We start from the raw sequence: 23,356 nt of genomic DNA, 5'->3' as shown, positions 1-23,356 counted from the left end.
TGAGATAATGCATATGTTAATTATCTCTGTTGAGCCATTCCACAGTGTGTGCATATCTCAAAACATCATGTTAATACACAAAAATATGTACAATTGTTGTCAATTAAAAATTAATTCATTAGAAATAAATACTATACAGAACCCCACCCAACATTCCCTATCAAATTTTCCTCCTTAATTTTTTTTCATAGCACCTTATCATATAAAATATATATGTTACTAATATATTTTGGTCTTTTTCCTTCTACTTAAATGCAAGATCCATGAGAGCAGAGATTTTTTTTTCTGTTTTACATTGCTTTATTCCCAGTACTTAGAACTGTGTTTGACATGTAAGAGGTACTCAATAAATAAATATTGATGAAAGGTGTTCAGAGACATTATATTTTTATACCCTTGTTGAGGTCTCTCATATACTCAGTGTGGGTGAACAACAAAAGAAGGTTATGAGATTTCAAAAAAGATACTTTCCTATCCAGAGTGCTTGTCTTGCTGAAGATACATAGAGGTTTACATAGGCTGTAGCCACCTCTCCCTTCCTAAAGATCCTAGTACTAAGTTTTGCCATGCTTTCATTTAGGAACCTCTACCAGCTTTTCTTAACCAGGGATCTTCATCTGAATCACAGAACACAGAAAATAATTTTATAGACTTTTCTTAATTCTTGAAAAGATGATACATAACTAGTACCTTTCCAGTCGCGTGGGAGAGAAGTTATCATTATGTACAATGGATGCTTCAAGGTATTAGGACTTAATTCTAGCAGAACCCAGGTTGAAAAGTGCTGCATTAATCCATGAAACTATTTTATAAGAAGCAAACTTCTAAAAACTCTTCCCCTAAGGAGAAAACCTCATAAAAACAAATGAATCAAAACTCTTTTTTCAGTAAGACCATTCTCAGTGATATATTTCCGAATAAACTGTCTTTGCAGTGAGCTAATTGGTTAAGGCTGAGGAGAGAAGACAGGAGTCCCTTCTTCACGATTGGTTCTTTTTTTCCCCAAAATCTACAATTCTTATAAAGTTTGAGATATTTTCAGATTTTTCCAAAGAACAAAGTTTTATTTGTATTTAGGTTGCTAACATAGCTTGTTACACATTTCTAGAGTGTTATTCACCAGTGAAGTCTACTATAACGTGACACACAGGTCCCTACTGCTATTTCCATTACCAAATGGATAGGTTAGGCCCAAGAGGAGTTGCCTGACTTAAAATAGTCTAGTAGGACTAATTCAGTCAGGGTTCTGACTGCTTCTTCTCCTAGCAGTAACCCACAGTATCACAGCTGTTGGGAGGTAAAGCTTAATCAGGCTTGAGCCATAAAACATATGCATACATGTTCTGTGGGATAGATTGTGGATTCTTGATTCATTATGTTGTATTTTGATTTTGGAAAATAATGAAACAAGATAACATCCCATAGTAAAGTTATATTGTACTTCATACTACTTTTCTACCCAGAAACAACCCTTTTGGGTATTATCTCATTTATTCATAAGATTTTTCTGGTGGTAGTTGGGGGAAAGAGAGAGCATGAGGAAAGAGGGAATCTGTTACAGTTTACAGTTGGATAAATTAAAAATTGGTCACTTAACCACTTAGGGTTGAAGCTAGATCTGGGATCTCAGGACTACTTTAGTAGGTTATTGGTTGTTCTTGTTTACTTAAATTATGACTCTGGGCTTTAGAGTATACTGACAATTACAAATATTTTAGAAACTCTGTTCAAGGGAGTTTATACATATGTGTTGGGTTTCTCTTTATTTTTCTAGGAAGAATCAATGCTATCTCAATTGTCATCATAAGTTTGTTACTTTGCGGCAGAAATAAGCATGGATTCAAAGAATAAATGAGTAAATGTCACTAGTTCAGCAATAACCTTTCTACTGTGTTTTTAGAAGTAATAATACATTATCTTAGTCTGGCTCTGTCAGCCATGTTGTGTCCACATATTAGTGCAATCTAGACAACTGATAGCAGTTTTGGTGCTTACCTGATAGCAGGTTCGTATACAGGGCTCTCTGAGGTCGGGCGTGGTGGTTCAAGCCCATAATCCCAGCACTTTGGGAGGCCGAGGCGGGCCGATCACCTGAGGTCAGGCATTTGAGACCAACATGGTGAAATCCCGTCTCTACTAAAAATGCAAAAATTAGCCAGGCGCACTGATGGGCACCTGTAATCCCAGCTACTCGGGAAGCTGAGGCAGGAAAATTGCTTGAACTGGGGGGCAGAGGTTGCAGTGAGCTGGGATCATGCCACTGCACTCCAGCCTGGGTGACAGAGTAAGACCCTGTCTCAAAAAAAAGGGGGGGGGTTGGGAGGCTCTTTGAAAACAAATATGTTTTGGCTCAAAGAAGAACATTGGTTGAATTAACTGTAACTACTTGACTACTGTTAAGAAAGCAAAATACTTTTTTTTCCAGCTTTTAGAATAGGTAAGTGGTAGAAAGATTTTTTTTTCTTTAAGTTGGGGGGGAAAATGGTGAAGCCAGAAATTGAAATGCTTCCCTTAAGGGAAAATTTTCAAATTTTGTTTTGCTTTTTGGTTTTCTTCTGACTCATCCTTAGAAACTAAAGAGTCATAGGAAGGGGGATCTATTCTGGGTAGAGTTAGGACTCCAGTCTCAACCATTCAAATCACTGCCAGCCAGCCACCTGCTGCTTGGGTAGATTAGTAGGAGATGATGGAGGTATAAAAAAAGAGAAACTGCTAAATGATAATGTATGTATATCATTCTTTTTCCATTCAATATCCTAAAGCTGAGTAAGAACGCTTAAAGATGTTATATCTGGAACTGAATTTAAAATATGTGCAAAAGTGGGTAATATCAGGTATCATTTATTGAGTGCTTAATTACTGTATGCCAAGCATTGCACTAAGCACTTTACATACATTGTCTTACCTAATCTATTCAACAACTTGACTTTGACAAATCATGTCCTCCTATTATATAGTCTTATGACATCCTGATTTCTGCTTTATAGCACACATTGCAACTGTATTTTTTAAAATCCTCTAAATAATTAATTTTGTAACTAGTTACTTCTTTTTTGACTCACTCACTAGACTGCAAACTCGATGAAGGTTAGGACCATCTATATCTGTCCTGTATTTCCAGCACCAAGGCTATGTCTTGTACATAATAGATGCATAATTAAAATTTGAATGAGCAATTGTGTGAATGACTGAACACGTGAATAAATTCACAACTCTTTCAAATGGATTCTGCTATCAGTTCCACTTCATATACCCAGAACCAGAGACTGAGACTTAACCACAGTGGCTCCAGAACACATGATCACTGTATTTAAATAGCCATTGGGAAGCATAAAAATCATCATGACTCTGAAAAAGGATTTGAGATTTCAGGATATTATGAATATGAACACTTTCTTCAAAAGTAATTTTCCTCTAAATCTGGATCAGGATTAGTGATGGCTGTTATCTTTTTATCTCTCAGGTGGTAGAAGCATGGTTCCCCGAGCCTCTAATTTATTAGGTATTTCTGAATATTGATTCATAAAACAAATGACTTCCCAGAAAACTGTTTCTGGGTTCTGTTGCCAAAAGTACTTTGAGCCCTCACTCACCCTAGGAAAGGGAACCATAAACTTTTTGTACAGATTAGCTCCTTTCAAGAACAAAAGTCTCTTTGGGGATTTACTAATTCCCTCACCTCCCCTGGTGCCCATGTTCGTTCCTGTTGCCTCGTGTTAGGACTTTGCTCCAGCTCCAAGAGAGATTCTCAAGCCCCTGCTGTCCAAATAGTGCCATGCCTGATTAACTGGGCAAGGTCAGACTTGCCTTTTACAGCCCTCCCAGAGATAGACCCTTTGCTAAGAAATCTCAGAAATGCCTTAATTCTCTGGATATAAATAGATCAGAGCATCATGGATCCTAGGCACTCTGACCTTTCAGTTTTCTACCCTTAAAAGTGATGGCAGTACTTACTCCATTGAGAGGAGCATTTTCTAGAGAGTGTTTCTTAACCCCTAAGAAAACTTGGGGGTTAGGGAACTATCTTCAGAAACTCAAACACAAATCAGGGAAGGACACTGCTTCACATAATCTAGCAAATGGTTAGCAACTACAGAACTCTGTGAAGACTAAAAAGACCTCAGCTAAGCATGTGAATAGCAATAGCGGCAGCTGCCTGTTAGCCACGATAAAAAGTTTTAGACCTTTCACACTCTAGGGTATGTTGCTAAATGGATTCGTTATCAGAGCATTTTTTTGTACCAAAAGAGGATTTATTTACTTCTTTGAGAGCCTAAAATGCATAACACAGGACCCACTGAGGCCAGCAAGAAGGGAGAGCACATTGAATACTTCATTGTCGATGTATAATTGGGTCTGCAGGCACAATTCAGCCTCATCAGAGTCAGTCTTAAAAAAGAAAGCTCTGTTATGTCAGACAAATACTTTTTGTGTGGTTCTTAATTACTTTCCCATGGGTTCCTTGTTTTCTAGGTCTTATCTATTCAGTAATTTCACTAAAACACAAATTATATCAAATACTTAAGCAGCACACAGAGCAGAGTAGCTAGAATCCCCAAAACCCATAGGTTAATGGCCATGATTTTAACCTAACGCTACTGTGGTGTAACCTCTCTCTTTTTGCATATTCAAGTGCCTCTGCATGTTCTGAAGATAAAGTTATCCCTAGATTTCAAGTTAAGGCTATCCAGGGAAAATGTCTTTGGCAGTCTCTTTCATCTTCCCTCTTCTGGCCTGTGTATAGCATGTAGGTGCTTACCAGAGGTAAAAAATTTATATGTTGCTAGATGGCTAGAGAAACCTCAGTTCGCTCCATGGTCCAGAATTTTAGAGGAAGCATTTTTTCCCCCTGAGAGTTTTTTATTCTGTCATTCCAGCGGCTTCATATACAGATAGCTCTGATGATGAGACATCCCCCAGGGACAAGCAGCAAAAGAACTCTAAGGGAAGCAGTGACTTCTGTGTCAAGAACATCAAACAAGCAGAGTTTGGACGAAGAGAAATTGAAATTGCTGAACAAGGTAAAGAAAACAAGCACATTTTCCTTCCCAGCCTGCCTGTGTCTTTTTGTCCATATTAATCCCTTTTTATGTCTGGGGTCTGGTAGCTTGTGAAATTTCCATGTGATAATGAAGAATACTTATAACAAAATAAATATGAACTCAGGAAACACTGAGGAACTCTGACAAGTCTGCAAGGAACCCTATATTTTAAAAAAAGAGAGAGAGAGAGAGAGAGAGGCCAGGCGCAGTGGCTCACACCTGTAATCCCAGCACTTTGGGAGGCTGAGGCAAGCGGGTCACCTGAGGTCAGGAGTTTAAGACCAGTCTGGCTAACATGGCGAAACCCCATCTCTACTAAAAATATAAAAATTAGCTGGGCATGGTGGTACACACTTGTAATCCCAGCTACTTGGGAGTCTGAGGTAGAAGAATCGCTTGAACCCAGGAGGCAGAGGTTGTAGTGAGCCCAGATCGTGCCATTGTGCTCCCACCTGGGCAACAACAGTGAGACTTCATCTCAACAACAACAACAAAAATCATTAAAAAAAAAAAAAAAAAAAAAGGAGAGAGACTGGATAATGACTGGAATATAGAGAATCAGAACCCTGAAATGTTTGTCTCTCAAAGTTTTTTATAAAGGAAAATTCAGGTTTAATGTCTTGATCCCTTGAGGGGAAGGACCTTAGCTTAAGAAAGAAAGTTTTTCTGTTTGTTCTTTTATCTCTTATCCCCTCTTCTTTAATATTGCTGTGTATATATTGGGCCTTTTCAGAAATGCCTGCACTGATGGCTTTGAGGAAGAGAGCTCAAGGAGAAAAGCCTTTGGCTGGAGCCAAAATCGTGGGTTGCACACACATCACTGCTCAAACTGCTGTGAGTTCTTTTCCTTCCTCCTTTTAATAACAATAATTAATAATAGCCACGAGCTACTGAAAGCTTACAACATGCCAAGCACTGAGTTAAGAGCTTAACAAGTATTAGCTCATTAATCCTTATAATGGCCATATAAAGCAGGTATTGTTTCCATTTTGTAAACGAAGAAGCTGAGGCTCAGAGGACTTAAGATATTTGTTTAAGGTTATATAGCTAGAAATCACAGAGTCAAGATTTTAACTTCAATATACAATAGTCTCCCCAGCTTGTCTGTGGGGGATAAGTTTCAAGACCCCCAGTGGACACCTGAAATTTTAGACAGTACCTAACCCTATGTATACTATGTTTTTTCCTATACATATATACCTATGATTAAGTTTAATTTATGCAATTGGGCCTCCATGTACACCAATCCTTCCTGAGGATTTGACCAATTGCAGATCAAAATATTCAGAAAATAAAATAATACAACAATAAAAAAACAGATAAGAAATATAACAACGATTTACATAGCATTTATACTATGTTAGGTATTATAAATAACCTAGAGATGCTTTAAAATATACAGAAGGGGCTGGGCACAGTGGCTCATACCTGTAATCCCAGCACTTTGAGAGGTTGAGGTGGGCGGATCACCTGAGGTCGGGAGTTTGACACCAGTCTGACCAACATGGAGAAATCCTGTCTCTACTAAAAATACAAAATTAGCCGGTGTGGTGGTGCATGCCTGTAGTCCCAACTACTCAGGAGGCTGAGGCAAGAGAATCTCTTGAACCCAGGAGGCAGAGTTTGCAGTGAGCTGAGATCATGCCATTGCACTCCAGCCTGGGCAACAAGAGTGAAACCCTGTCTCAAATACACACACACACACACACACAGAGAGAAGGATGTGCACAGGTTATATGCAAAAATTGCATCATTTTATATAAGGGACTTGAGTATCCTCAGATTTTGGTATCATGGGAGTCCTGGAATCAATCCCCTGAGGATACTGAGAGGCAGCTATAAATTAGGCACTATAAGAAATGAATAACAGTAACTCAGAATAAAAGAGCAATTATAACAATAGACTGTAATAAAAGTTATGTCACATAAAGGAATTTATCACAGTACACAGCAGAAAGTCCAAAGGGAAGGCAGACTTCAGATGCAGGATCTCAGGGCTCCAGCTTCACCTCTCTGATTCTCTTGGAGCTGCCTCCTCAGTGTGCTTACTTCACTCTCAGGCTGATAGCAAGTTGCTTACAACTATTCTAGTCATCACACACTGACATGAAAACAAAGAGGGACCATTTCTTCCTTGCTCAAGAGAAGTCCCTCCAGGATACTCCATCGTGCCTCATTGGACAGGACCGGATCATATGCCTGTGCTCCACCAGTCCTAGCCAGGGGACAGGATTACCATGATTTGCCTACACCAGTGATTCCTACCTTACGCTCATCAGGTTTAATGTCCCCTTTTTATTAAAAAACTTTTTTTTTTTTACAATATCCCTGAATTATCCTGAAATGAAATTCAGATGTAACATGTCTAGGTACATATCTTTTAAAAAATCAATATAAAATCTTAACCGAAATATGAAGGAGGAATAAAAAGAAAGTATAATACTTAAAATAATGTGTATTTCAATATGTAAATATTTGGGAACAACTCTAGTAGAATAGTCAGATATTTGTACTAGTTCATAGTATTGTTTCAAATAGTATTATTTGAAGATAGAAAGAAATGTTATTGATTCCAGAGTATCACAGCAGCATTGCCAAATTATATGATTTTCTGAAATAGTAAACAACTTTTTGTAAACTTCTGAACAAGAACAATAAAAAATATGAGTTTTCTCTTGATTTACATAGCTGTTACATTCCTGGAAAAACTATTGTTTTGTATTAAAACTACAAAACTACTTTTTGTTAATTTGTAAAGTGGAACTAGTTTCTAAACTCAGATAATTATAAATAGGTTTTTTGCCCATGTGAACTTTCATTGGGATATTTGAAAATTTTATCAGCTGCGGCACAGCTTTTTGTTGACTGTCTTGCACTTTCAAAATGTCCAGATTCCTGGTCCTGCCCACTAAATGCCAGTCACACTCCCCTTCCAATTATTGTGACAACCAAAAATACCCCCACAAATTTCTAAATCTCCTCTTTTATCATCAGAGATGTAATATATATGGAGTTGCTAACCATAATGAGACCACTATAGGGAAACTGGTATATTGAGCAATGGTCTGGAATCTTTTATGGGGTTCATAAGATCCAGGTCATCTGTGTGACTAGATCAGCTTTCCGAAGATTGTCTCTCCCAAAGCACAACACTTAAGTGGTCACATTCCTGATTAAGAACATTAAAGGTTCCTCAAGGTACAGACAGCTACTGTTAGCATCCTCACTATGAGAGTTTTCTGGGTTATATGTTCTCTAAGGAAAAAAGTACTTTGGCTGCCCAAAATTAATATAATAAATTGAAAATCTATCTGTTTGGAGCTACAGACTAATGAGTCGAGACAGAAACACTCTTCAATCTTTTTTGGCCTGCTCAGTCAGTGACATGAGACTTCAGTGTGGTAGCTTAAAATAGTAAGTGCTTCTCTACTGTCTCAGGTTGCTGAATACATCAAGTTTGTTTTTCACCCTTAGGCTCACTGAGCATTACCACCCTTCATGGTTCCTTTTCTATTTTTTCCTGAATGGATTAATCACAATTGGCTTACCAATTTTAATATTATTTTACTGTTTCCACCCCACATTTTTTTTCCTTTAAAAAAATAACTACAAGGAAATTTTGCTTTGTTTCCCAACCTAATTATCTTTCACCTTTGTCTTAGTTGATATGGGCTGCTATAGCAAAATAGACTGGGTAATTCAAAAATAATGGTATTTATTGTTCACAGTTCAGGAGGCTGGGAAGCCCAAGATCAAGGCACCGATAGATTCAGTATCTGGTGAGGGCCTGTTCCTCATAAATGGCGCTTTCTATGTGTCCTCACATGGCCAAAGGGGCAAGCAAGCTTCCTCAGGCCTGTTTTATAAATGCACTAATCCCATTCGTGAGGGCAGAATTCTCATGTCTAATTACCTCTTCCATAATCTCCTTTTAATGCCATCACTTAGGGGGTTAGGTTTTAACATATGACTCTGGGGGAGGAGAACATACATTCAGACCATAGCAACCCCCAAATACTTTAGTGTATCTTTTCTACAAACAAGGACATTTTCCTGTACAACCAGTATAACCATCAGAAGTAGAAAATTAACATTGATTCATTACTACCATTCAATGTTTAGATCCCACTGGAGTTTCACTTGTTGTTCTGATAATATTTTTCTAGCAAAAGAATCCAGTCCGTACTTATATGTCACATTTGACTGTGGTGTCTCTTTAATCTTCGTTAGTACAGAACAGTTTCTCAGTCTTTCTTTGATTTTCATGACTTTGACACTTTTGAAGATTACAGATGGATTATTTTGTAGAATGTTCTCAATTTGGATTTTTCTAGTGCTTCCTCATTATGAGATTCAGGCTGTGCATCTGTGGTGGGAATACAAAGAAGTGATGCATCCTATCAGGTGGCACATGATTTCAGTTTGTCCCAGAACTGATGATGTTCTCTTTGATCCCTTGATTGAGGCAGTATCTGCCAGGATTTTCCTCTGTAAAAGTTATAATTAATATGTTTTTTAGGCAGGGCTCGATCATGCCTGTAATCCCAGCACTTTGGGAGGCCAAGACTGGCAGATTACTTGAGCCCGGGAGTTCAAGACTAGCCTAGGCAACAGAGTGAAACTCCATTTCTACAAAAACTTATAAAAGTTAGCCAGGTATGGTGACATGTGCCCAGAAGGTAGAGATTGCAGTGAGCTGAGATTGCACTGCACTGCAGCCTGGTTGACAGAGTGAGACCCTGTCTCAAAAATAAATAAATAAAAATAAAATTAATATGTTTATGTGGGGTAGTACTCTGAAACTATAAATATCTCATTCTTCATCTTTGATTTATTCATTATTTTTATTTGTATGGAATCATTGTTTCCTGTTTCATTTAATAGGTTATAATCCATTACTATTATTACTTATTTGCATGATCATCTTGTTCCCGATTTGACCAGGGAGAGCCTCCTCAGCGTGGCTTCTGTGACTTGTCTTTTGACATATCCCTTTCATTCTTTGAACATTTCCTTGCTCTTGGTACAAGATCATCTAAGCTTATCTTGAACATTCCATGTCCTACTCTTGGAATCAGCCATTTCTCCCAGAATGCCTGGCTCCTTTTAGTGGATCTGGGCACTAATGTGCTCTTTGCTTTGAAATCTCATTGTTCCCAGATCCTCTTTTTTTCCTCTCCATACATGTAACTGGAGTTCCAAAAGGCAAAGAGGGGAAGAATCCATAGATTACCAAATAGATCCCATAGAGTTTGAGCATTCTGTTCTAATTATTTTCTGCCAGTCATTTTCTTTTTGTATTTCAGTTCAGTAATTTCTTTTGTTGTCGTTGCTTTGATTTGTTGAGTAGGGCCTCACTGTGTCGCCCAGGCTGGAGTGCAGTGGTACGATCATAGCTCAGTGCAGCCTCAAACTCCTGGGCTCAAGTGATCCTCCTGCCCCAGCCTCCCAAGTAACTGGAACTAAGGCATGTACCACCATGCCCAACTAATTTTTTAAATTTTATATAGAGATGAGATCTTGCTGTGATGCCCAGGCTGGTCTCAAACTCCTGGCCTCAAGCAGCCTCCTGCCTCAGCCTCCCAAAGTGCAGGGGTTACAGGCATGAGCCACTGTGCCTGGCTCAGTTCAGTAATTTTTATTGGTCTCTCTTCAGGTTCACTGATTCTGTCTTTGAATGTGTGTAGTCTGATGATAAATCTGTTGAAGGAACATTTAATCTGACTTTTCTTTTTCTTCTGGCATTTGTATTTGACATTTTTTAATTTTTTTTTTGAGATGGAGTTTTGCTCTTGTTGCCCAGGCTGGAGTGCAATGGCGCGATCTCGGCTCACTGCAACTTCTGCCTCCTGGGTTCAAACGATCTCTTGGCTCTGTCTCCCAAGTAGCTGGGATTATAGGCATGCACCACCACGCTCAGCTAAATTTTGTATTTTTAGTAGATACAGGGTTTCTCCATGTTGATCAGGCTGATCTCAAACCCCTGACCTCAGGTGATCCGCCCACCTCGGCCTCCCAAAGTGCCAGGATTACAGGTGTGAGCTTCCACACCTGGCCTGTATTTGACTTTTTATAGTTTCCATCTCTGCTGAAATTTTCTATCTATTCATGGATGTTGTCTGTCTTTCTCAACTAGATCCTTTAACATAACCATATTATTCCAGCCTGGGCAAAGTAGCAAGAGCCTGTTTCTAAAAAAATAAAAATAAATAACATAAACATATTAATCATAGTTATTCTAAAGCTCCTGTCTGATCAAACATCTGGCTCATCCCACAGCCTGCCTCTATTGTTTACTTATTTCCTGACAGTGGGGTTTTTTTTTTTTTTTTTTCACTTTTTATATGTCCTGACATTTTTGATTGAGTGGTAGTATATTAGTTTTCATTATAGTCGTGAGTTGAGCTGGATTTAGAGTTTGTTGTATACCAACAAAGGCTTCAAATTCCTGCAGCAGTGGACTGCTATAACCTAATGATTTGAGGTTACTAGAGGACATTCCTCAGTGCTTCTGCTTTACCCTCAGCTTTCAGCTACTTCTGCACATGCGTGCCACAAAAGTGTCCTCTTTTCAAGTACCTGCTCCATCTGCTGCACCAGACTGCTGCTCCTTGTTTCCTGGGGCAAAGCATACGGTGAGGGCAAGTGGGGTTCTTGGATCTCTAGTGCAGTCTCAGTCTTAGGCAGACCTCTGTGAGGGCAGGGCTTTCTCAATATTCCTGCCTCTCCTATCTGTAGCAGCCAAACTTTGGCTTGCATCTGTGGTGAGTCTTGAGCAAGACATATTTTCCTGCCCTTCCTGGAGAGCTGGTGAGATAGCAGATCCTTACTTTGTATCAGTGAACTGTCCTGGGCCCAAGAGATTTTCCTGTGCCTCTCTCAGAGGCAGAGAGTTTTTGCTTCTGCCTTCCTCAAGAAACAGTGGATCTTTGCCAGGTCCCTGATTGCAGGCCCAATTCCTGCTCTTCTGCAGGTTGAGGCTTTTGCTTCTTATTAGAGAAGAGTGTAGGGAAGTGCCCAGGTTTCATGTCTGTTTCTGAGCATAGCTAGTTAGCTCCCCGCCCCAGTCTTTCTTCTGAGCACTGAGTGGAAGCCTCTGGAAAACAGCCTGCATGTGAACGGGAAATCTACTTGTGCTTGGAGCTTCAAAAAATTCCACATTGACACACTTTCCCACACTCAGCCTTTCCTAATTATTCAGAAATTTAGCTGATTTTTTCTTATCCTTATCTGTGGCAGCCACTTCTTCCTCCCATACATTGCCAAAGGTAAAACAGTCTTCCCCCTCTCTTTAAAAGGATTTGTCACTCTTTGGAGGGCAGTTCACTTGGGTGCTTTATGACCTCAGCTCTTTGATGGGCTCAAAAAAAGTTTGGCTTTGTAGATTACCCAGCTTTGGGGTTTTTTGGTGTGTATGTGTGTTTGTTTGTTTTTGAGAAGGAGCTTCACTCTTGTTGTCCAGGCTGGAGTGCAATGGTGTAATCTCAGCTCATCACAACCTCCGAGCTTCAAGCCATTCTCCTGCCTCAGCCTTCCAAATAGCTGGGATTACAGGTGTGCACCACCACACCTGGCTAATTTTTTTGTATTTTTAGTAGAGATGGGGTTTCACCATGTTGGCCAGGCTGATCTTGAACTACTGACCTCAGGTGAACCACCCGCATCAGCCTCCCAAAGTAGGGGCATTACAGGCATGAGCCACTGCGCCTGACCGTGTGCATGGTTTTTTGGAGACAGGGTCTCTCTCTGTTCTCCAGGCTGGAGTGCAGTGGCACACTCATGACTTACTACAGCCTCTATCTCCCAGGATCAAGCAGTCCTCCCACCTCAGCCTTCCTAGTAGCTACCCAGCTTTTTCGTGTTGTTAAGATGGGAGCTTCTCTTGTAGCTTTCTGTATTCTAAGCAGAAGCAGAACTGTAAATCTGTGTTTTTTAAGAAAAGTTTGTGGCCAGGCACAGTGGCTCATGCCTGTAATTGCAGCAGTTTGCAGTGAGCCAAGATCACACCATTGCACTATAGCCAGGTCAACAGAGCAAGACTCCAACTCAAAAAAAAAGAAAAGTTTTGGCTCTGAAGTCATTGCCTTGGTTTGTTCAATCTTATGGGGAGGCCCAATTTAAATTGATAAAAACATAGAGTCAGCGGGAACTTCCTTCTTTCCATGGCTTTCCCCAACTGTTGTCTTCTTAGAATACTGAAGAGATTCTGTAAAGCACAATTTGAAAATCACTGGTCTAAGTTATTCCCATTGCATTTTCTCATTGTGAAATATCTGAACTTTATTTGCTTGACTAGGTGTTTGGCCCAGGCTTGCTCATCGCCTGCTTTGTCGTTAATACAGGTGCTTATGGAAACTCTGGGTGCTCTGGGGGCCCAGTGCCGATGGGCTGCCTGCAACATCTATTCCACTCTCAATGAAGTGGCTGCTGCTCTGGCAGAAAGTGGTAAGATTTTGTTCTCTGTGCCTTTGGCTAAAGTAAGTCTCCAAAAAGTCCTGTTGTTTCAGTATAAATTTTTAAGGAAGGTTGCCAGTAAAAGAACTATCCTTGAAGAAATGGATCTCGATTCTTGATGAATTTGCTCTTTTTCTGGCCTTCACTTGTCAAATATGATCTAGTTAACTTTGCCCTTTTACAACTGACAAATATCTACCTATGTCTAATATTCCATTGTTAATGCTCTGTTTTGACTCACTAATTCACCAATAGCAGAGCACTAGTGAACACTACTCACGGAGGTAACATGGATTACAGGAGAAAATGCTTCAGCCATAGTTTTGTGACCCCGTTGGTTTTCCAGCAAGTAATTTGCCCTGACTTAATTTTTGGTGTTTCTGCTTCAGGCGTAAAGAGGACTTGACCTGGCAGGTTAATATTTGATCACAACATCCAGTGGTACTTGATGGACAAAAGAAATAGAGAAATTTGGACTTTGCTAGCCTCTTGCCTTTACTCCTTGGCAGTACAGCTAGCACTCTCAGCATTTTATTTGTTCTTTCATTTTTATTTACAAAATTTTATCACTGTATATATGATAGAAAAATATTTAATACTTTATTAATACAAATACTAAATCTGTAGCCCAGTGAATTGTACATATGCATTCATTTCTTTCCTTTTTTTTTTTGAAACAGAGTCTCTCTCTGTCGTCCAGGCTGGAGTGCAGTGGCGCATTCTTGGCTCACTGCAACCTCCGACTCCCTAGTTCAAGTGATTCTCCTGCCTCAGCCTCCTGAGTAGCTGGGATTACAGACACATGCCATCACGCCCAGCTAATTTTTCTATTTTTAGTAGAGACGGGGTTTCACCATGTTGGCCAGGATGGTCTCAATTTCCTGACCTTGTGATCCGCCTGCCTCAGCCTCCCAGACTGCTGGGATTACAGGCATGAGCCACCAGCCCAGCCTCCTTTTTTTTTTTAACTAGAGACAGGGTCTTGCTCTGTCAGCCAGGTTGGAGTGCAGCAGTGCTGCCATCATGTTTCACTGCATCCTTCAATTCCTAGGCACTGATGATCCTCCCACTATCTGCTGAGTAGCTGGGACTTCAGCCACATGCTACCATGCCCAGCAAATTTAAAAAACTTTTTAAGGCATAGGATCTTGCTGTGTTACTCAGGCTAGTCTCCAACAGCCAGCCTCAAGTGATCTTCCCACCTCATCATCCCAAAGTGCTGGGACTACAGGTGTGAGCCACCATGCCCAGCCCATTTCTTTTTTTACCGACCTACTCTAAGAACTATAAGGGCAAATAAGACAATGTTACCCTCAGAATCTTATATTGTGGTTAAGGAGATAATATACATATATAAACAATGATGATACGAGGACGTGTATGTTAAATGCCATGACAGATTATAAATCCATATTCACTACACAAACAAGAGGCTGCGAAAAGTTCAGATTCCCACTTTGGGAGGCCAAGGCAGGTGGATCACCTGAGGTCAAGAGTTCAAGACTAGCCTGGCCAACGTGGTGAAACCGTGTCTCTACTAAAAATACAAAAAAAACCCAGGAGACGGAGGTTGTAGTAAGCCAAGATTGTGCCACCACACTCCATCCTGGGCGACAGAGGGAGACTCCGTCTCAAAAAAACAAAAAAGAAAAGTTCAGATTCCTTGAGAGCTCACTTCCAGCTGAGTTAATTAGGAACATGACACTTAACTAGGCTATGAAGTATAGTAACATTTTAGCAAATGGAGAAACATGTAAAGGTTTTTTTCTTAATAAGAGGGTGGGATGACTAAAGTATAGAAGCAAGACAAATTAAAGTATAATTGGGAAATGGTGAGAATGCCAGTTTGAGTGGATCAACAAGTACCTGTTTCTGGTTTTTGTTTTCCCTCTAGTCACTTTTTTTTTTCTTTTTTCTTTTTTTTAAGACAAAGTCTCACTCTGTCGCCCAGGCTGGAGTGCAGTGGCACGATCTTGGCTCACTGCAACCTGTGCCTCCTAGGTTCAAGCTATTTTCCTGCCTCAGCCTCCCAGGTAGCTGAGATTACAGGTACGCACCACCATGCCCAGCTAATTTTTGTATTTTTGGTAGAGACAGGGTTTCACCATGTTGGCCAGGGTGGCCTCGAACTCCTGACCTCGGGTGATCCGCCCGCTTCAGCCTCCCAAAGTGCTGGGATTACAGGCGTGAGCCATCGCACCTAGCCCTTTCTCGTCATATTTTAAACAACCGTCACACTTTTGTCCATTCTGCTTGGCCTCATTGGGCTATGAGGGCTAACAAGAGCAGAAGGACCCTCAAAGACAAAGAATGGATAAAGGGGCTAAACGCAATACCAATCAGTGAAGGGAGTCAATCCAAAGAATATAGCAGAATGAGAGAGTTGGGAATTAGGAAAAACTGGAATCTTCTCACCAAAGTTTGAGGGTCGGCCTTTTTCTGGTCTTTAATGGTTTCTCTTTGTTCCTTTTTTCTCAGGATTTCCTGTCTTTGCCTGGAAGGGAGAGTCAGAAGATGACTTTTGGTGGTGCATTGATAGATGTGTGAATGTGGAGGGCTGGCAGCCAAACATGGTGGGTCAGATTTCTGCTAACACAATTCTGTAGGGGTCAGGACTGGGGATGGGAGGAGGCTATGGCCTGGGAGAGGGTTTTTCAGCAAGAAGGAAAGAAAATGGCTTCATTTCTATCTGACATGCCTGGGTTTCCAGCAGAACTAAATTCTTATGCTTTGGATACCCTAAGACTGTTGAAGCTCTTATAACCCAAAGTGCCTTATTTGTTGGTTCTAATGTTGGAAGCATTTATATTCATTAGAAACATTAAAGCACTGCCCAGGATTCACAACTGGCCGGTTAAAAAGCAAGAGGAATGAGTTTCCTTCCCCTGCTACTACCTACTCCCCACCCCTTATAACAACAAAATAACCCCAACAAACGAAAAACCCCAGAGCTCTCAAGATATTTAATCTTCTCTCTAGAATCCATATACTTGTCATGTTAGTCAGGACTAGAAAAGTAAAAATAATAGAGTTCATATAATGAATTTATAGTAAACCTGAAGAGCTTCCAAGTTCAAATTTCTTCTTTTTATATTCATTCCACACATTAAATAAGACAACCAGGTGAAGTTTGGGAGTTTTAATTTTTGCTTCATTTTTATTTTTGTTTCATTTTTTAGAAGATCAAGTCTTGAAGCCTGATAGCACATTTGCAAAGTGGCAAAAAGCTACACAAAGGGCTGGGTATGGTGGTCTGTAATCCCAGCACTTTGAGAGGCCAAGGCAGGTGGATTCCTTCAGCCTAGGAGTTAGAGACCAGCCTGGGCAACAAAGAGAGACCCTGTCTCTACAAAAAAATACAAAAATTAGCCAGGCATGTTGGACTATAGTTGTAGTCCCAGCTGCTCGGGAGGCTGAGGTGAGAGGATCACTTGAGCCCAGGAGGTGGAGGTTGCAGTGAGCCGAGATCACACCACTGCAATCCAGCCTGGGTGGGAGAGTGAGACCATGTCCCCCTGTCTTTCCAAAAAGGCTACATACAGAGTATGAGGTACTTCTGTTTTGCAAATAATTCTGCATATTAGTCAGGGGAGGGGGCAGAAATTAGGGAATGTACTGAGAAAAGAATCCCTGAAGCTCTAGTCCAACCATTGCTTACTGCTGAAGACTGCGGAGCAGGCCTCACTTGGCGCATGGCAGAGAAGTAGCTTCTTTCTGAATTCTGTGATCCAGGTCACATTGCACCAGGCTTGTTTGAGGAAGTGGGTTAGAGTCTTCATATCCTGAAGGGGTTGGGGAGCAGAGTTGACAGTGGCTGTAAGATGAGTCAGCTCATTCCAACAGTTTTAATAGTGACAAGAGGGAGTGTGACTGGCAGATGTTAAAGAAGATATGCCAGGGTTTTCTCCTGGGAATAAAACATTGATTTTTAAAGTCAGGAACCCAGGGAGGACATTGGGATTGTACCTGGAGAACTTTTACAAACTTTAGAACGAGCACAAACTGCTAGGAAGGTTAATAAAGAAAGTAAGACAAGGACAAAAACAGTTGTCACCCAGAAAACAGGACCCATACCTCTTTGGATTCTGTCAAGATTTAGTATTTTTCCCTGCTTCCCAACCTCAGGAAGATTTCCTGATGACAAGAATTTTCTGCAGCAGATTTACATGGTGAGAATTATGGGCAGCATTCATTAAATAAATCTTAGAGACTAACTGCTTGCCTGTGTCATATGTGCATTAAAAGGGAAAAGTGGATGAGAATAGGGAGACTTAAAACAGTTTCCGGTTGTTCAATCTCTTTTGTCTTTTATCTTTTCTGTGGCAAGGGAAAACTTCATGAGGGATTCCATACATGGAGAAAGGGAGAGAGAAACTCAGAAGAGCCATTTGCTTTCTTGGGGGAACTGTTCTGGGGGTTTCTACTTGTAGTATGGAGCAAGTACAAGAGCTCTGATGAGAGTCCTACCTTGGATCCCAGTTGTCAAGCAAGGTTTGATTGAGTGAGAGAAAATAGATCAATAGGCCGGGTGCAGTGGCTCACACCTGTAATCCCAGCAGTTTGGGAGGCCGAGGCAGACGGATCATGAGGTCAGGAGTTCCAGGCCAGCCTGGCCAATGTAGTGAAACCTTGTCTCTACTGAAAATACAAAAATTAGCTGGACATGGTGGTGGGCGCCTGTAGTCCCAGCTACTGGGGAGGCTGAAGCAGTAGAATCACTCGAACCTGGAGGCAGAGGTTGTAGTGGGCCAAGATCGCACCATTGCACTCCAGCCTGAGCAATAGAGTGAGACTCCATCTCAGACCAAAAAAAAAAAATAAATAAGAGGAAGAAGAAGAAGAAAAAGAGAAAATAGATCAACAGCAAGAGCAAAAGCAAAAAAGAGATCAGGTGGTAGACATGAGGTTGGGGATTTTGTGTACTCTGAGGTCCAGGATGGCAGTTTTGGCACTTATAGTAGAGTTGATAATTGATGAGACTGCAAGATGAGTGCATGTCAGCAGAGGACAATTCAGTTCTGTGGGACTTTCCAGGAGGATGAGTGTAACAATTTGCAAAGTCCTGCTAAACACTTCTGACAGTCCAGTGAAGGGCTGAAGTGTCACAGCCTCATGCCTGATAGTGTTTTAAGTTGATTTTTCTTTAGCTTTATAATTCAAAAGCTTTTCTCTGCTAATGAAAGCTCCAGTGGGCACAGCATTGTGTTTATCTTTAATCCCAACCTGAAATAGTGATAGATGAGCTGTTCAGAGGCATGCTTGCACACCTACATGCTGCACGGTTCCCTGGTTATTTTTAATTTGGTATGTACAGAGTGTGAGGTTGTGCTAGGCAAAACCCTACAGTGCTGCCTGATATTTTGGGTGGGAGAGTGCCTATACTTTGGGAGAAAAGGATTAAGGAATACAGTTTTATAAGCCATTGTTCTGAGAGGGAGACTTAATTATCTGACCATTTATTTATTTATTTTTCTCTTTTCTTAAGAGACTGCGTAAACTGAAACCTTTTATTTAAACTAAGCCTTGACGGGCACAGTGGCTCACCACTGTAATCCCAGTATTTTGGGAAACCGAGGAGGGTGGATCATGAGGTCAGGAGTTTGAGACCAGCCTGACCAACGTAGTGAAACCCTGTCTCTACTAAAAATGCAAAAATTAGCCGGGTGTGGTGGTGCATGCCTGTAATTCCAGCTATTCAGGAGGCTGAGACAGGAGAATCGCTTGAACCTGGGAGGCGGAGGTTGCAGTGAACCAAGATCATGCCACTGCACTGGGTAACAGAGTGAGACTCCGTCTCAAAAAAGCAAAAAAAAAAACAAAAACTAAGCCCGACTGAATATATTTAAAGCCTATTAGGCTTTCTGAATTATCTATAGCAGATTCAAGATCTAGTGGCCTAGCTAACCACAAGTTATTAATCTATAAGAAAATCCTCAGTTAGTTACTGTATATTTTGATACAGTAGATATGTCATGAGGAGGGTCATTTGGCTATGCAAATTACAATTGGCCTTTCTCCTCTTGTTGTCTTTTACTTCAATATAATGACTATTTGGCAGATTATTGCATTTACTCTGACTTTAAGTTACTTTGCATAACCATATGGAAAATTTTAAATATCTGTAAATTGCTGAATAGATTGGGCTGCAAGACCCAGAGAAGCAGTGAAGCCTTGAGGCCTCAAGAAAGTGAATGATGTTATTGATGCTTACTGTTGCAGATCTTGGATGATGGAGGGGATCTTACCCACTGGATTTATAAAAAGTATCCCAACATGTTTAAGAAAATCAAGGGCATAGTAGAGGAGAGTGTTACTGGAGTTCATAGGTAAGATTTGGCATGGGCATACCTGGTTTCATTGTCTAGACATATAATCTTATAAACACATACCTATAAAACACATGTTAAAAATCAGAGCCTGCTTTGAGGTAACCAGATCTCAACTTGCTATGAGGGGACCAGATCTCTCTTCTTTTTTTTTAACAACACAAATACTGAACCTAAAATAGTGAGGAGGGGGCAGGTGGGAGAACAACTGAAGTCCTCATGTTTTCTAGTGATTGTGAACAATTACTTCTTATCCTTTTTGGATACATTTATTCGTTCATTCATTCAACAAATATTTATTGGACTTCAACAATGAACCAGGAACTGCTCTAGGTGCTAGGAATCTAGCAGTAGACAAAACAAACAAACCATCTTACAGCTTACATTCTTACATGGAGAGCAAGGACTTAGTGAGCGTTCTGCTTCTCAAATGAGCAGTAATTCTCTGAGTAAAATTGGAATTATTTCAGTTCAATTTCTATGATCATTTCTATGATTTATTTCACCCATAAAGAGCTGAAAGTATGAAAAAAAAAAGTTTTGGGGAAGTCAATTCTGAATCAGCCACCATCATTGCTTCAATACATTATGATCTTTTTGATTGTACAAAACTGTGGGTTATAACATATCTTTGCACTCTTAGAAAGGGATGAATTTTGAATAAAACACAATAATCGACCTAATTTAAAATAAAACTCCTATATATACATACACATATTGAGATTACAAATTTGAGCCTATTTGGGCCGGGCGCAGTTTGGGAGGCCAAGACGGGTGGATCACCTGAGGTCAGGAGTTTAAGACCAGCCTGGCCAACATGGTGAAACCCCGACTCTACTAAAAATAGAAAAATTAGCTGGGTGTGATGGCATACAACTGTAGTCCCAGCTACTCAGGCAGCTGAGGCACAAAAATCACTTGCACTCAGGAGCCAGAGGTTGCAGTAAGCCAAGAGCATACCACTGCACTCTAGCCTGGGTGACAAAGTGAGACTCTGTCTCAAAAAAAAAAGGAAAAACAAACAAACAAACAAATGTGAGCATATTTGAATGTTAAATTGTTGCAGTAAATGATCGAATATATTTAAAGTCCATTTAGACCGTCTGAATATCTATAGTAGATTCAAGATGTCAGCGTGGTTTTTAAAATAGTACTTAAAATTACTCCTTTATAATTAAAAAGATGAGTGAAATTAATACACAGTTTAAGCTGGGCACAATGGCTCATGCCTGTAATCCCAGCACTTTGGGAGGCCAAGGCAGGCAGATCACCTGAGGTGAGGAGTTTGAGACCAGCCTGACCAACATGGAGAAACCCCATCTCTACTAAAAATACAAAATCAGCTGGGCATGGTGGCATATGCCTGTAATCCCAGCTACTCAGGAGGCTGATGCAGGAGAATCACTTGAACCCAGGAGGCAGAAGTTGTGATGAGCCAAGATTGCGCCATTGCACTCCAGCCGGGGCAATGGAGCGAAAGTCCATCTCAAACAAACAAACAGCCAGGTGTAGTCTCATGCACCTGTGGTTCCAGCAGGTGGGAAGACAAGTGCAGATTTAGTGAACACTGTACCCAGTAAGTAATTCTTCAACCTTCAATCTGCTGCCACTCTCCCACTTTTTATAGTCTCCAGTGAAGGCCTTAAAATTTAGAGGTGGGTCAAGGATTTTCCCCATGTGACTTTTAATTAAGATCTTTATTGTGAAGCTATATATGTAGGCTCTAGAAAGATATTCTTTATTTCTCAGCAGTCACCTGATAGGACAAAATTAGTCATGTCTTATGCTCTAATGCTCACCCAATCAGCATATTTCTGGGGCCTGGAATGGTAGATTGTAATGAAAGCAATGGTAGATTGTAATGTCCCGATGTTTTATGTTCTTCTCGGCTTCCCTCATCCTTAGGCTGTACCAGCTGTCCAAAGCTGGGAAGCTGTGTGTTCCAGCCATGAATGTCAATGACTCAGTCACCAAACAGAAATTTGACAACCTCTACTGTTGCCGTGAATCAATTCTTGATGGGTAACGTTTATTATCTTTGAGATGAACTTGTGTTGTCAAGTTGAGGTTCTAACTTTTTTGGCTTTGGTTTTTTCTGGAAAGGATTCATGTAGCACCTCTAGATAGCTCCATTAAGCCAGAGCTTTGTTACCTCCTAAATTAAAATTGCATTATTTTTATTTTCTCCTTTGTATCTTTTCTTCTATTTCTAAATATCATATATTCAAAATATTATCTAATAAATGTATGTTGCTTTTATGTTTAAAAGTTGCTGTGTTACCTACATCTTCTTCCTTTCTGTACCATTTGCAAGAAAGGGGAAAAAACCCTTACATATAGGATTAGTTGGATGGCAGGGAGTGAGAAAATAAGTATTTTATTCAACCTTTCTTTCTGGTCATTAGTTTCTCTAGGACAGCAACCAGACTTTCAGTGTTACATCTCTTTTAGAATTTGTCTAGCAGGTTTTCTGATCTTTACCAGAAAACTCCTTAAGAAAAAAAAAAAAAAGAAACCAGACTTTCTTTCAAAATGAACAACAAGCCATCCAAAAAACCCCATGAAAACAAAGAGATTCAATCTAACTTCAAGGGAGAAACAAGAGCAGATTTTCTGATCTAATGTTTTTTCCCCCCAGACTTAAAAGGACAACAGACATGATGTTTGGTGGAAAGCAAGTGGTAGTCTGTGGCTATGGAGAGGTGAAGTTTAACCTTTCGTTTATTAGGTGTTTTAAATGGGTTTTGTTGTAATATTCTGGAATTTTCTATTTGTATGGACTTAAGAGTACGCTCACCACTTTAGATGAGAAAAAGAACTTCAGAGGCCCTCTGGTTAAAGTACAGTCTTTCTTTCTCCCTTTGTGTTGCTGCCATTTTTCCTTAAGTTGATCTTCTGACTTGCTCCAGTACCACTGTTAGTGATGTTCTTTTAGCTTGTGTTTTGATTATGAATCGTGAGCGTGGGTGTTCTTGTGCACATGAATGCGGTAAGAAGGAGCCAGGGGTTTGTTTGTGAGCTGCATTCAATTATTTGTTCTTCTTGTTTTCCCCAAGCATGAATCTATTCAGTGAAATTCCTCTCGGGGGTGGAAAGAGGGGGTGCACTTTACCAGAAGCTTTGAGAAATGGTTTTGTCAGTGACTTTCCTTAATGTGTGTGCTCTTTCTCGTCTTCAGGTGGGGAAAGGGTGCTGTGCTGCCCTGAAAGCCATGGGCTCCATTGTGTATGTAACTGAAATTGACCCCATCTGTGCCCTGCAAGCCTGGTAAGCCTCTACGCCACCATCTCACTTGCAATCATGGAGCTGCCTCCAAAGAATGGCCTAGTTGATGCCACATTTTATTTTAGAGGGGCCCAGATCCTCAGAGAGGCTGCCACTAACTCTAAGGATGTGTTTTTCAAAGGTCAAGGAGCTCCGCTTGGAGAGAGCAGAGACTATCAGAAAAGCGAAAATTGGCCGGGCGCGGTGGCTCAAGCCTGTAATCCCAGCACTTTGGGAGGCAGAGGCGGGTGGATCACGAGGTCAAGAGAT

General features: G+C 40.5%; 1 protein-coding gene and 1 non-coding gene across 7 annotated transcripts in view; both read left to right on the top strand.

Moving 5' to 3' along the window:
• Nucleotides 1-23,356, top strand: part of AHCYL2 (adenosylhomocysteinase like 2) — a 204,375-nt gene that overhangs the window by 155,616 nt on the left and 25,403 nt on the right. For all 6 annotated transcript variants that reach the window (XM_032276007.1, XM_032276006.1, XM_032276008.1 and 3 more), the window contains exons 3-10: nucleotides 4,878-5,021; nucleotides 5,776-5,876; nucleotides 13,385-13,487; nucleotides 15,975-16,069; nucleotides 19,716-19,822; nucleotides 21,728-21,844; nucleotides 22,461-22,524; nucleotides 23,001-23,089. In XM_032276007.1, coding sequence (XP_032131898.1) covers nucleotides 4,878-5,021; nucleotides 5,776-5,876; nucleotides 13,385-13,487; nucleotides 15,975-16,069; nucleotides 19,716-19,822; nucleotides 21,728-21,844; nucleotides 22,461-22,524; nucleotides 23,001-23,089 — 820 coding nt within the window. The remainder of the gene's footprint in view (nucleotides 1-4,877; nucleotides 5,022-5,775; nucleotides 5,877-13,384; nucleotides 13,488-15,974; nucleotides 16,070-19,715; nucleotides 19,823-21,727; nucleotides 21,845-22,460; nucleotides 22,525-23,000; nucleotides 23,090-23,356) is intronic.
• Nucleotides 22,254-22,315, top strand: LOC116550460. Its single transcript, XR_004268427.1, has one exon. It is a non-coding gene; the product is annotated as a U7 small nuclear RNA (small nuclear RNA).

Source organism: Sapajus apella, unplaced genomic scaffold, assembly GCF_009761245.1.
Source record: "Sapajus apella isolate SASKATOON/1434 unplaced genomic scaffold, GSC_monkey_1.0 scaffold7, whole genome shotgun sequence".
Taxonomy (NCBI): domain Eukaryota; kingdom Metazoa; phylum Chordata; class Mammalia; order Primates; family Cebidae; genus Sapajus; species Sapajus apella.
The sequence above is the reverse complement of the archived record's forward strand: the minus strand, read 5'-3'. Positions and strand labels throughout refer to the sequence as shown.